Source organism: Penicillium daleae, assembly GCF_028827525.1.
Source record: "Penicillium daleae strain IBT 16125 chromosome Unknown utg000001l_segment0_segment0, whole genome shotgun sequence".
Lineage (NCBI taxonomy): Eukaryota > Fungi > Ascomycota > Eurotiomycetes > Eurotiales > Aspergillaceae > Penicillium > Penicillium daleae.
In genome coordinates this window covers 2,141,480-2,154,029 of record NW_026623149.1, presented here as the reverse complement: position 1 = coordinate 2,154,029, position 12,550 = coordinate 2,141,480, and the positions used below count along the sequence as shown (strand labels likewise).

At 47.6% G+C, this 12,550-nt stretch overlaps 7 protein-coding genes across 7 annotated transcripts; 2 read left to right on the top strand and 5 right to left on the bottom strand.

Annotated features, from left to right (window-relative positions):
• Positions 1 to 20: 20 nt before the first annotated feature.
• N7458_000666 (Oxoglutarate/iron-dependent dioxygenase) lies at positions 21 to 620 on the bottom strand (the record flags this gene model as incomplete). The annotated part of the gene is made up of 3 exons (XM_056904060.1): positions 21 to 229; positions 259 to 533; positions 559 to 620. The coding sequence occupies 3 exons, from the start codon at positions 618 to 620 to the stop codon at positions 21 to 23; spliced, it is 546 nt and encodes a 181-aa protein (XP_056771827.1).
• Positions 621 to 2,395: 1,775 nt separating this feature from the next.
• Positions 2,396 to 3,202, bottom strand: N7458_000665 (uncharacterized protein; the record flags this gene model as incomplete). The annotated part of the gene is made up of 2 exons (XM_056904059.1): positions 2,396 to 3,112; positions 3,161 to 3,202. The coding sequence occupies 2 exons, from the start codon at positions 3,200 to 3,202 to the stop codon at positions 2,396 to 2,398; spliced, it is 759 nt and encodes a 252-aa protein (XP_056771826.1).
• Positions 3,203 to 4,945: 1,743 nt separating this feature from the next.
• N7458_000664 (uncharacterized protein) lies at positions 4,946 to 5,173 on the top strand (the record flags this gene model as incomplete). Its single annotated transcript, XM_056904058.1, has 1 exon — positions 4,946 to 5,173. One exon carries the CDS (start codon positions 4,946 to 4,948, stop codon positions 5,171 to 5,173), a length of 228 nt encoding a protein of 75 aa, XP_056771825.1.
• A 782-nt stretch (positions 5,174 to 5,955) lies between these two features.
• Positions 5,956 to 6,894, bottom strand: N7458_000663 (uncharacterized protein; the record flags this gene model as incomplete). The annotated part of the gene is made up of 5 exons (XM_056904057.1): positions 5,956 to 6,120; positions 6,175 to 6,571; positions 6,629 to 6,703; positions 6,756 to 6,826; positions 6,892 to 6,894. 5 exons carry the CDS (start codon positions 6,892 to 6,894, stop codon positions 5,956 to 5,958), a joined length of 711 nt encoding a protein of 236 aa, XP_056771824.1.
• A 486-nt stretch (positions 6,895 to 7,380) lies between these two features.
• On the top strand, positions 7,381 to 8,076 carry N7458_000662 (UbiX family flavin prenyltransferase; the record flags this gene model as incomplete). The annotated part of the gene is made up of 1 exon (XM_056904056.1): positions 7,381 to 8,076. One exon carries the CDS (start codon positions 7,381 to 7,383, stop codon positions 8,074 to 8,076), a length of 696 nt encoding a protein of 231 aa, XP_056771823.1.
• Positions 8,077 to 9,247: 1,171 nt separating this feature from the next.
• On the bottom strand, positions 9,248 to 9,427 carry N7458_000661 (uncharacterized protein; the record flags this gene model as incomplete). The annotated part of the gene is made up of 1 exon (XM_056904055.1): positions 9,248 to 9,427. The coding sequence occupies one exon, from the start codon at positions 9,425 to 9,427 to the stop codon at positions 9,248 to 9,250; it is 180 nt and encodes a 59-aa protein (XP_056771822.1).
• Positions 9,428 to 9,783: 356 nt separating this feature from the next.
• N7458_000660 (UbiD family decarboxylase) lies at positions 9,784 to 11,383 on the bottom strand (the record flags this gene model as incomplete). Its single annotated transcript, XM_056904054.1, has 2 exons — positions 9,784 to 10,323; positions 10,400 to 11,383. 2 exons carry the CDS (start codon positions 11,381 to 11,383, stop codon positions 9,784 to 9,786), a joined length of 1,524 nt encoding a protein of 507 aa, XP_056771821.1.
• Positions 11,384 to 12,550: the final 1,167 nt, after the last annotated feature.

Sequence of the window (12,550 nt, the reverse complement as noted above, 5' to 3'; positions counted from 1 at the left end):
CCCGCCTCGCTCTCGATATATCAATCACACTCCTTCTCCTTCAGCACTGGGAGAACGTGAAAGTCTACGCCGAGCGACTGGAAAACAGAGTATACGGCCAAGTCTGCACCTTTGAGCCCCTTTGGAAGTAACTCCTGGTCTTGTGAGGATGCATGCGGTATGCATGAGCACAGTGAACACCGAGAATACCACCTACGAATATCAGCATCATCATTGTGAAGCAAAGGAACTTTGTAATTGAACCAAGATATTACGTACCTTCTTTCATGAATCCAGGTTCAGCCAGTAAATCCCTCAAGCGCTCGTAAAGGGGCAGTGCTTTGGGGTCAAGATTCACATTTCGAGGAACTGATCCACACCCAGAATCTGTAACATAAAGATTGTATGTCAAGGTAATACGATGGGCCTCTGTAACGTCGCTGATTTCATGCTCGCAATCGCTATAGAATGCAGCCACTTGTATTTTGGAATTGCTATGAGCACTCCAATCGAAGACGACGGAATTCCCTGATGTTGTACAATCAGTTTTCCACCTTTGAATGCGGACGGTAGACAAACAACAAGCGATCCAATATAGTTTTCAGATCTCGGGGTGTCAGCATGCTTTCGAAAGAGCCCATCTGGCCTGGAATACACCTAATAAGCAACAGTATCAGCGTCAATGCACAGATTTTGGCCGTAGGATTCTCACATTGAGCCTGTAATATTGGACCTGTGATTTACTGGATCGGGTTAGTTTTGCCGTTCCCGGCCTAGCGCCCCAATACGCTGTCACCCAACCTCCCCATCCATCGCCCCGACATAGGATTGGGGCTATCTAAGTACCCCATAGTGCACGGTCAATCATATTGCCAGGTCAGGTTTTTTAGCTGGCATGACTACACGATCCATTTAGGCCAAAAGGCACCTCCATACAGTAATCGGCTTAATGTTGCTTGATTATTTCGACTACAGTAATTGACTATTCATCATTAGAAATTTCTCATCGGTAGACGGACTCTATTCGTCTCGCTGGAAGAGGTTTGCCAACCCCGGGTAAAAGAGGGAAGATTCTACCGGCAAAAGTGAGTTCTATCATTAACAAGGTAGAGTTCAATTTTGAAGTTTCAGAAATAGAAATTGCCATTTTTAGCATCTTCGCTAATTCGTGTCAATGTCGTTAAGGTATAAAGAGACCGTTCTCATCTCTCGCCCTTTTTCCTCAACCATTTGATTACCATTGGACTTGACTAGCAATTTGTATTTAAAATGATCCAGCAACTGCCAAAGACTGCTATAACCCTCGAGTTCCCTTTGCGACACGATGGAAACCTTAATGTCTCTACAGGCGGTCATCTTGTCTTTTAGGCGCAGTTACTCCAAACAACAGCGACCGATCCACTGCTCTCGCAGGTAGAGCCATCAGCGACGGTGGGCGGCAATCGAAAGAACGGGGAAAGGACTGTTCCTATAAGGAGTACTCTTAAAGAACATGAACGCAAAAAATCATCTCGACAGAGAAGGAGGTCAACTCGAATTTTGTCCGAGGCCGACGAACTTGTGATTAAGCTGAGGGAAGAAAGAGGAATGAAGTGGAAAGAAATCGGAAAATATTTCCCCACACGATCGGTCGGCTCATTTCAAGGGCGATATTACAGCCCGCGACGAAGGCTGGCGTGACAAATGAATTTAATTGTGGTACGAAGTTTTGCTTGTTTGGTTTTTAGTCTCCTAAGGGTAATGACGTCACCGGCGATGGGCCTGGCTTGCTGGAGACTCAAGATTAGTAGTGCATGGAGGGTCAATTTTGGACTTCGAGTTACCCTGTAGAGTACTGTATACTGGTCTTAGAGCCGCACAGAAACGGTCCTAGAATATCACGCCCCAGCAGCTCTAGGACTATCTTACCGGATTGGATGTGTCATTATGGTGCTCACAATATCGCATACAGTCGGAGTCGAAAACAGATTCCCCTTCCTACACTCACGGATTATTTCCTGAACCCTTCCTTGAAACGCACTAATCTGTGTTTGGTTACTCTATGAATCATCCCTGCATAGTCGTATCGTATCGAATGCTGTCGCTAAATAGTCAATTTGTAAGATACTGTAAGACTCCACAGAATCGTTTAGAGTGTTCCTGGCAAAGGTACCAGTGGACGACGCGATCTGGCAAGATCGCCGACCATCCATTCTTCTGCACAAAGGCAGCCTTCGTACACTTGTTTTACTGTATAACAAAAAGGCTGCTCTGGTCCTATAGAGAATAACCGTGATATGTTGAATATGTTGAGAGGGCTGTCACAAAGTGGCGCGGTAAATACAGTCGATGGCGAACCGTACTTTATATCCTCAAAATAATCAGATTCTTTCATAAAATGGCAATTTTGGCGACTCTAGAAGACTCTCGATTCCTTTTATTTACTACCAAGCGAGCAGCAACTAATACGCGACGAGAAAGTATGCCAATCGTCATTATTAGTCCTTGTCACACTTGTCCCGTGTTTAAGATGACTGCGAGATACGTTGCCGCGTTCGAGTAAATAGCGCGTTAATAGAAGGTATACAGGTACAAATAAAACCAATCGTAATCTCAGCATTACTGTTTCGATATCCATCTTAGACAGGTCGGAATAGCTGTCGCGAATGGAGGGACGGACATACCCAGCAAAGTCAAGTCTTGTAGCAAAGGTCGTCTTGTCAGTGGATTGCCCAGACGTGAATAACAGAATTATTCGGTAGATATTCGTTACTGTAGCTATCCCGCCGGCCCCAAGGATAGCCACGACTTTGACCTTTTGAGCTATTGATAAACGGAGTGGCCATGTTAAAATGATGGGTAGGATAATGATTGCCCCGTCAGTAATCAGGCTGACGAAGGAGTCGACAATGAAGAGAGCGCGGATATTGACGCATTTACCGCTGTTCGGTATCCAGTAAGCTGACACTGGAGTACATAGAAATATCCGGACAAATAGGACCGCAGCGTAATAGGCCAGGATAAATATAAGTAAACCAAGGATAAAACGTGCCATTTTCTCCCGTATGGCAAAGATTCGAAGCAGTATAACAATAAGCAATACCTTGATGGAGACAACCGAGAGTGCATAGAAAATATAGGCAATATATTGGGTCTAGAAATTCGATTAGTTATTGAAGTCATTGCTAAGGTGTTGGCTTACCTTTCTGGCCAACTGAAGTTGTGAGGCATCAAGCTCCCACATATGATGAGCACCTCCGAAAAATACGTCTAATAGGTAAGAGAAAATGTAAAAGTTAGCTACTCTGGCTAGAAGGAATCACAAGTTAAGGAATATGACACACATAAAATTTCTATGATAAAGAGGGCACAGGTTAATAGCTGGAATGATTATTAGCAATTCCGAATTCACACTATATGTGAAGAATGAATACCCATGAGAGGCTACACAGTACTTTAGAAGATTATCAGCAATGGGTAGAATTATTTTTAACAGGGGTTTATAGTGGTCTCACAGTCTTCCCAATTAAATGATTTCCAGACACGATACCTCGCATAAAGACGTAAAGCTAGAGCGATCGTGACCAGAGTAATACACAGTCCGTCAACTATGTAGCTGATAGTGGAGAGAGAATTCGTTGAATCTACTTGTCTTGCAAAGATCGTAGAAGTATAAAGTGAAGGTGATAACCTTGTGATCATAATGTCTCTATTCGGAGACAAAATTTGTGACCAATCTCCCTCGGTTGATACGCCGTGAATATTGAACTTATACGTGACGAGGAAGGAAATGAGTTGTTAGTACTAGTTCAGTGGGGTTGTGCGTATTTTATGGTACGCTCAGCCCTCATATTTCCATGATGTAATAGCGTGCAATAGGACAGGATGAAACCCTGGAACGCTTGTGGTCTTGTGGTTTATTCCAAAAAAAAAAAAAAAAAAAAGGAATTATACCTAATGAGGGATGGCAGATAATAGAGTTGGCAACATCGACCTAACTCGCTGCTTAGGGTCACCTCTTAAGGCTGAGTGAGTATCGGTCACAAAAGCTACAGTAATCATCGGTCGCCGCTTTTCGCTCACTAACCATAACTAGTCTGGTGCTTAGCTGAGTAATCTGATCCACTGACTGATCCTTATCTGAGGGCCTGATTCGCCCACTGAGCACAAACTAGCTGAGTAATCTGATCCACTGACTGATCCCTATCTGAGGGCCTGATTCGCTCACTGAGCACAAACTGAGTGTGGGATGAGCAGCCCACGGAACTCACCATGATGAAATGCAACACCCCTAGTCCCATCCACGTACAACCCCCGGTCCCTCTCTAGATTAACCCCATTTTCCAAAAATATACTTTTTATACGAAGTGACGATAAGAGTGCTATGTATCTCGCTAATAAACACACGCAGCAGACAACTGCTACTGTATGAGCAATCGATATATCTAGTCCTAGACAAACCCATGCAGCTCATGATGGGCTTTGAGCCTGGATTCAAACCGATGGAGCTTTGGGCTTTGGGCACTGGGTCTAAACCTGTGCCATGGGTTTGTGCACGTGATTTATCCGTAGTATATTTCTTAGTTCATGCGGGAGCGGCCCACTTCCCTTTCCTCCTTGAGATTGATGTAAACAGTTCGTGGCCTAGCTAGATTGAATCAAGTCGGCTACAGCATTTCATATACTTCAGTCTTCCGATATTCTATCATTAAATGCCTTCGGAAGCATCCGAAAGTCTCCTTAGAGCACACGATTACCCCTGACCTTCTACGTAGGCTTAGGACCACGACGAAGAACCCTAGGTAGGCACGGAAGCTCCGACCTACCCCAAGAAGAATAGACTACGGAGTCTATACGGATACGATCGCTAATGATAGGCGATAACAGGATGCCTGATCAAGCACGAGTAACTATGCTGACCGGAGAAACAAACTAACAGTTCCGTTCTGAGTAGATTCCGCAACCCTATTCGGCGACAACAGTGAATATGAAGTACAATATGCTGGTCATGGGCGGGTTCGCTATCGCCATGAGTTTGGCGTGGATCTTTGAAGGTCGCAAGCTTTTCTCGCCACCCGTTAAGGATGAGGCAGTTTTTGTCGCTGGGTCTGGGGTCCTGGATGGTTTTAATGTCGATGAAGGTGAGGGGAAAATGCAGAGTTTTTCAAAGGGCCAGGCCAAGTCTCATATCACCCCTTTGTCAGACAGGCCTTAAGATGAGTCTGTATTCGATCTTGCGTTGGGTGTTTCTACTGGCTTCCTAGATGAATTGTATATTTAAAGCTAATTTTTTTAGTCTTCAAGGAATAATGAATTGCTCCAATATCAGAATGAATTCTTTGAATTAGCAATAGTCTCTTAGCCGAAACACATATATGTACATAACATAGACAGAAATGCAATCATCTCATGAGAAACACAACGTTCATCTAAAGTCCCAGGCGTTAATCATACGGCTGTCGATTCAGCAGAGTTCTTCGAGTAGGTTTAATTCCAAATCTGAGAGCCTAGTAAGAATTAAAGTTAGGCTAGCCGCGGCTAGCTTGTCTCATTACAGTAGGGCTAAGCAGCACTAGTTTGAAAATTCTCCACGAGCTCAAGCCAATGAATAATGGCAATAGTCACTAACTAACAGAGCTCTTGCGAGGGGAGGAGCGATCGAAGGTACGAAATAAATGGTAATTTATGAAAGGGACCTCGGTTAAGGGAGAGAACGGGAGCGATGATGGGAACTGAAGTTTCCTTTCAGGCTAAACATAGCTGAATTACAATTTGATAGAGCGGGAGTCTAGGGCACGCTGCTATTCTCATTGTGAATTATCGGGTGCTGGATAATGCTGGTCATTCTTGAGATTAGGTGGATGTTCTGCCACATACTTCCAGGAAACGTACAGTGCGCGAGTCAAAGAAATTCCTTCAGAGATCCTGTTTTATCCCCAAGCAGTGGTCCTTAATATATTTGGGACTTCACCATTTTGGGGTACTAGATTTTCACATTCAGGCCCTCCCATCTGCGCACTCCAAGTCTGGGCCAGAATGAGGCCAGTAGTGGGACAAGTCAAAAACTGGGAGGTTAAACGGGAAGGCCAATTCTGCAAGCATGAGCGCACATGTCAAATACCAAGCCAGCATTGCCACAACAAACAAGAGTCCCCCAGAAACCTAGAGAGGGAGCATTAGCTTCCAGAGAGAAAAGTAGAGATCAAATGTACATACGTGTTTCAGATGCAAAGCAGAGGGAAAGTCTCCCAAGCTAGCCTTCCAGTAGGATGCAGAGAGGGTGAAGAGACCCGCTGTAGCATCGGCGAAGAGAGCTGCCAGCACTGCATTTGTTCGGAGTGACATGATGAGGAAAGTAAACACGGCAAACCCCAAGACAGAAATGTATAGCGCTATGCCTGCGTTATAGTCAGGTGTCAGTGTGCCCTCGACGGCGCTACCAGCTGGGGAATATGACGATGCAATGTTGGCAGTGGGCAGTTGAAGAATGCCAAGAGAGGACCAAAATACACCGAAAAACCCGCAGAGCATCATGTTGAAAAAATTGCCGAGTATCCATTCAAAAATCGTCGAGAGGAAAAGGAGCACGGGTCCAGTGAAGAAGAATATCCCTCTTGGATAGGATTAGCAAGCCACTTGGAGCCTGGGATCGATTTGCTCGAAGACTTACACAACGCTTGCCAAGGACGAAGATCCGCCCCAGCCCATCAACACTGTTGAAAATGTCCCAACCGAGAGGGTAAACCTGGTATATCTCAGTGGAAAGGCCACCAGTTATAATCAGAAGAAACGCTTACCCCATGAGTCCCAAGGCAAGAGAGTTGCTAGGCTTGCTGTATTTGCCGTCGTATGATTGTGATTGTGAATCCTGGAGTAATACTCAGTCAGCATCTTCCACCGAAGTTTCCACAGACTGAAATGAACCGAGCATACCATCTTTTGAAGTGAATGGCTAGCTAGGGGAATAATCAAGGGTGGTATTTCGCATGGGTTCCTCTTATTCAACTTAACTCAGAGAAAGCACAGGGAATTTATAGATGTGAATTATGCCCACACGCCCGACTCGGCCTCTCGGCCCCTCGGCGGCTTGGCCGCTCGGTATCTGGATGCTCCTCTGTATCTCGGCGTTCGGGGATCAGCCCTTAGGAGTAATCCTGCTGGATTCTCGGCGCTCGGGACTTAATCGCCGTGACTTTCAGTGGGTATATTCCATGATTGAAAGGTATTCCATGATTTAAATTAACGCTACTGCCGGGTCTTCCGACTGCAACGATTGCCACAGCCCAAGATATAAGAGTTGGTCCTCCCAAGCTATGAAGCACACCTCAACACTCACCATCATCCTCACATTAAAAACCTAAGTCTTTGGAGAATCGACACCACTCGAACATCAAAACCAGCCTACCATCAATTCCAACACCTATGCTTTCTTTGTTCTCCGGCACCCACTCCCCAAACTCCAGTCGCGGTTTCCCTGGTGGAAGTTCAACCGAGGAAACTATGCCGTCGGAGAAGATTGAACAATCTTCACCTGCCCAGCGGCCCCTGTCTCAGCGCCGCAAGCGGATCGTTGTTGCTATGACCGGAGCAACTGGGGCCATCCTAGGAATAAAAGCACTGATTGCCTTGCGCAAGTTAAATGTGGAGACGCACCTCGTGATGAGCAAATGGGCCGAGGCAACCATCAAGTACGAGACTGACTATCACCCGTCGAATGTAAAAGCACTTGCCGACTATTTCCACTCGATCAACGATATGGCAGCTCCCATCTCAAGCGGCTCCTTCAAAGCTGATGGAATGATCGTTGTTCCGTGCAGCATGAAGACCCTTGCAGCAATCCATAGCGGGTTCTGCGATGATCTGATCGCTCGCACCGCCGATGTTATGCTTAAAGAGCGACGACGCCTGGTCTTGGTCGCTCGGGAAACCCCGTTAAGCGATATTCATCTGCGCAACATGTTGGAAGTATCCCGCGCGGGCGCCATCATCTTCCCTCCTGTTCCGGCTTACTATATCCGGGCAGCGTCCGTGGATGAATTGGTCGACCAGAGCGTAGGACGCATGCTAGACCTTTTCGATTTGGACACTGAGGACTTTGCGAGGTGGGAGGGTTGGTAGCATGCAGAGCGTTGAGGTCTCATGCAGAGCGTTGAGGTCTCATGCAGAAGCAATCGGCTTGGTCTATACGGATGTCTTGCATTATCATCGGCGTTATCGATTAAATAGATTAGATACCACATCAAGAAATTGCATTTATGCTCGGGAATAGGCTACTTCGCTCACTAAACTGGAGGAGTGATAGAGTGATAAATCATTTAGACTCTTCGCGTTGTGGCAACTCTGGGAGTGACGTAACATTCTTCAGGAAGAGATGCAAAAACTCACGGGGTACAGGCATTGGTGTGTGTTAGCATACTACCATGTGAAGCATCTTCGACTAGTTCGAGGTTGAACGTTTTGGCAAAGGGGTATATTTTGACTTCCAACCGGTAAAATATTAGAACTAATACGTATTTCATATTTCTCGCATACTATGCCAAGTGCGTACAACTCTCATCCCCTCTTGAACTTTACTGGTATGCTTTTCTCCGAGCGCTGATGGGCATACTGGGGCAATATCCTCTAATGGCTCCCTCGCCTCGGAAGTCCCCCTCACAAAACTACACAATCTTTGATTATACTCCCCATGCGGTCGCTCTGCAGCTCCACCGGCTTCCTCCGCAAAGGTAGAGGAATTTCCCGCGCTGCACACGATTCGCCCAGGGCCACAGTTGTTATCGTTCATTCCAGAACCCGCACATAGAATTTCCCTTGATTTTCGGGCAACGGACTGCAACGAGCACCCTCTACGATAGAGTGTGCGACCACAATTGGTCATCGAGCACGGTTAGCTAGTACGCGGCTCTCGGTGCCCATCAGCAAGTCGCGGCTGCAGGGGCGTAACAGCGTGAAGCCGTACACCATGATCCCAGAATTGAGACATTTAGGAAAAATAAACGCTATTAAGATCATTCTTGCTATGAGGAACGATGATATCGTTCTATGACCTTGCTTAGTATCCATGAGGGGGCGACCAATAGCCAGAAAGCACGTATCTGGATAGCTAAGCGAAGGAAGGACATTCTCATCAACTTGAGCGTTGCTCGTCAACATGATTCTTGTGAATCTCAATATTTTCCAGTACAGACAAAGTCGGCGTTCCCTTCCAGGGCAAGTTCCTCATTCTAGTCTGTTAGAAAGCAATCATACCAGTCGTTTTTCGATAGATACCGGGTTATTTAGTACACATTCAATATCCATATGCTTCTGATAATTTTAGCGCATCTTGAAGTCGGTGAATTGAACGTGGACGAAGAGAATCATCGTCGTAAAGGTCCTGGTAGATGGGCCCCTCTCCAATGGCCGGTGCGATTCCGTCGCGCAGCTCGTTCGTGAAGGAGACACCATGCTGGATATCATAGAATGGCATATTGATGGGCGTTAAGAATTGCTAGATTTTATGTGAAGCGTGTCCTTGGATGGCAATGAGTCCTGCCATTTAGACCACGCCTCAAGCACGGAATTTGGGTAGCTGGACAAGGAAATAATAATTGCGGTGCATTCTCTCGGAAATTCAGAAAAATACAGATAGTACAGCTAATAATAACACCGAGCACTGCCGTTGAGCACTAACATTGATCCCCGGAGATCCCTGGTCGGCCTCTTGAATCCTTGCTAGAAGGTCGGAAAGGATAATTCCCGTATTCACCAAACCCATGATATACGACAAGAGGGGGTTTAGGATGGGAGTGCCGCTTGTTGTCAGCCCCGGAGGTAAGTCAGAGGCTAGTCCAGCTTGCTAAATCCCCGCTTCTCCCAGCAGGCCAAAATCTTGTCTTGCAGACATTTTGGATAACCTTGGCGAAAGCTCGTGTTGACCCAGTCTCTGCCCGTGGTATATTCGACAGGGAATAACGCATCACAGACTATCTTGCCGCCTTTAGTAGGGTTGCCGTTCCCATGCGCCATATAAGGAATAAGTGCGAAGCCTTTGACATCTTCGTAGGGATACTCGTCCAACCCGGGTCGGCACCGTGTGGAGAATGCCCACATGATGTCTGCATCATCATGAACGTCGATGTCCTCGCCGACCAGAAGGAGGCGGTGGAATGGCACTCCGGCCTTGGACTTGAACACGACATTAGCGACAAGCTCGGCCAACTCCTTCGGAGTGATCTTCATGGCCCGAAGTCGGGTTCCATCAACTTGAAGCGCGACCCAAGTGCACTGAGAGATGAGCGGCGAGCTAGCTTGCAGAATTGGTAAGTCGGCAGCCCGGCAGAGCTTCAAGACTTCAGCTGCCGAGAGTAGACCTCCCAAGGATTGCTGTTGCAAATCGGTCAGCTAAAGCCACTAGAGCAACGGGACATCTATCTTTAATTGTCACCAGGGTTAGGCTCACCGTTTCGTCTGTTAGTCTGCCCGTGGCCGAAAGGGGAAGAATGGCATTGTTGCGGTAGGTAATCTTGTTGACCTTGAACACTGGCATCATGCGGGAGTCTCCAGGAAAGTTGACTCCATGCATCTCACTGTAAGGACCCTCAGGGACCTGTTCGGTGATTGAGATGGTGCCTTCAAAGACAATCTCTGCATTGGCTGGGACATAGAGGTTGTTTGTGTCGCATTTGACCAGCTTCAGAGGTTCCCCACTCAAGGCGCCGACATAGGCAGCTTCGCTGACACCGTCTGGAATGGGCATGGCTGCCACCATGGCGGCTGCTGGGGGGACACCAAACGCGAACGCCCATGGCGCGTCCTGGCCGATCTCCCGCCACTTGTTGACGATCTGCCAGTTGTGCTGGGGCGGGTAGCACGCACCAGTCATGGTGCGCTTACCCACGATCATGGCTCGGTTGATGGACCAGTTGACCCATTGGCCATCGGGCGCTGCGAGAACGTTTACCCCGTAGGTGCCAATATACTTGCCGCCATCGGTCTCGTGCACCATGGGAGCTGGGATGGCCGTTAAGTCGATATCGTCACCTTCGATGCTGTTCTCCTTGACAGGGCCCGACTCGACTGTAACAGGATCAATCAGCTCCTGCGACCCGACGGAGAGCAACTTCTCCATGATGGCACTGGCGCTAGAGTCGGGGGGCAGGGCCAGGTGTCGCGCGATGCGCCCGAAGCGTTGCGTTTTGGACTGGCGTAGCGAAGCAGGAGCTCCAAGGATGCGGAAAAAGCCATTCTTGGCCCCAAGGACGTTATTGAACAGCGGGGCCTTGTCATTAGTCTCACAGACGAGACGAGTAATTGCTGCCGCCTCGAGGTTCGGGTCGACGTGGTCGTTCACTTCCACCAGATCGTTGTCGTCCCGGAGAGAGTCCACAAAGGTGCGGAAGCTCAAGTGCGGAGGCTCTGGGTCTCTATCTCTCGTGGGAGCCATTGTTGGTGAAGTAGAGTCAGATCCGTCGCTCTGGTGGGCACTAGGGCAGAGACGATTGCTGAGCAAATAGATTTGTTGACTGGTTTTTGCGCGTTAAGCTAGGCTGATTCCCAATAGAATAGATGGACGGACTTGGATGAACTTCAGCTCTTGTTCTTGTTGTTGTTTGGCGTGTCCGCAACCATCCTTAAATAGTCGCAACTGGACTACGACGATGGGCATCATCGTTCTACACGGCCCGATACCCGTCTAGCCCCGACGCTCCGAGCCCCGAGCCCCGAGCGCCGATGGCCGATCGATCAAGATCTCGGCGATATTTCCACTCATGAGACATTTCTCGGTCCCATACTCACATACGGCTGGGTGGATATTCACTATTCGTAAGAACCCGACCCCCCCCCCCCCCCCCCCAAGACTCCGAGATTAAGTGAAGCCCCGAGGAAAGTGATTTGTTGCACGGGAGGGCGGGCGCGGTTGTATGTCGTGTTTCGCGATCATTCCTGGGTACGATTCTGATATCTGATGGATCTAGTCCCTGTTTGACTTTGATTTGGCAAACGGTTCGCTGTCAATTTCGCAGGACTCGGTTCTACTCACCGGACAATGCCAATCATCAGATAATCATGCCGGCTAGAAGAAGCACGAATGAAAAAGCAACGAATGACATATTATCAACTATTGATGAGGACTTCAACTATAACTCTCACATTTCCCAGGCGTTCGGTATGTTGAGCAGAAGCACTTTGGCTCAACTCTTCGGTGTCCAGCTTCGCGTCGCATTATTCGCTATAGATGTCTCCATTCTCCTTTACAGTCCGTCTCCTCATTCTCGGCTTTTCTCTCGTCGATTTCAGGACGGTAACCGATGAGATCAGAGGGGTAGAAGCAGAGTTAGATCAGTGGGCCACAGCTTCCGTGGCTTCTGTTTTCACAACTATATCAGATCAGATACGCTACGATTTCCGTCCGCCGTGAAATCATATGAGCAGTTCATTTTGATACATTATCAGTATGTCTTGGATATACCCACACCCCTTAAAAGTTACTAATGTGCTTGATAAGTATTATCTGTCTTACCTTGTCCCAGCCATGAGATGCTTATTCTGGAAACTTGCAAGCGTTACTCAGACAAGAACCATTATATTCCCCGGATTTTCGGAACCAATT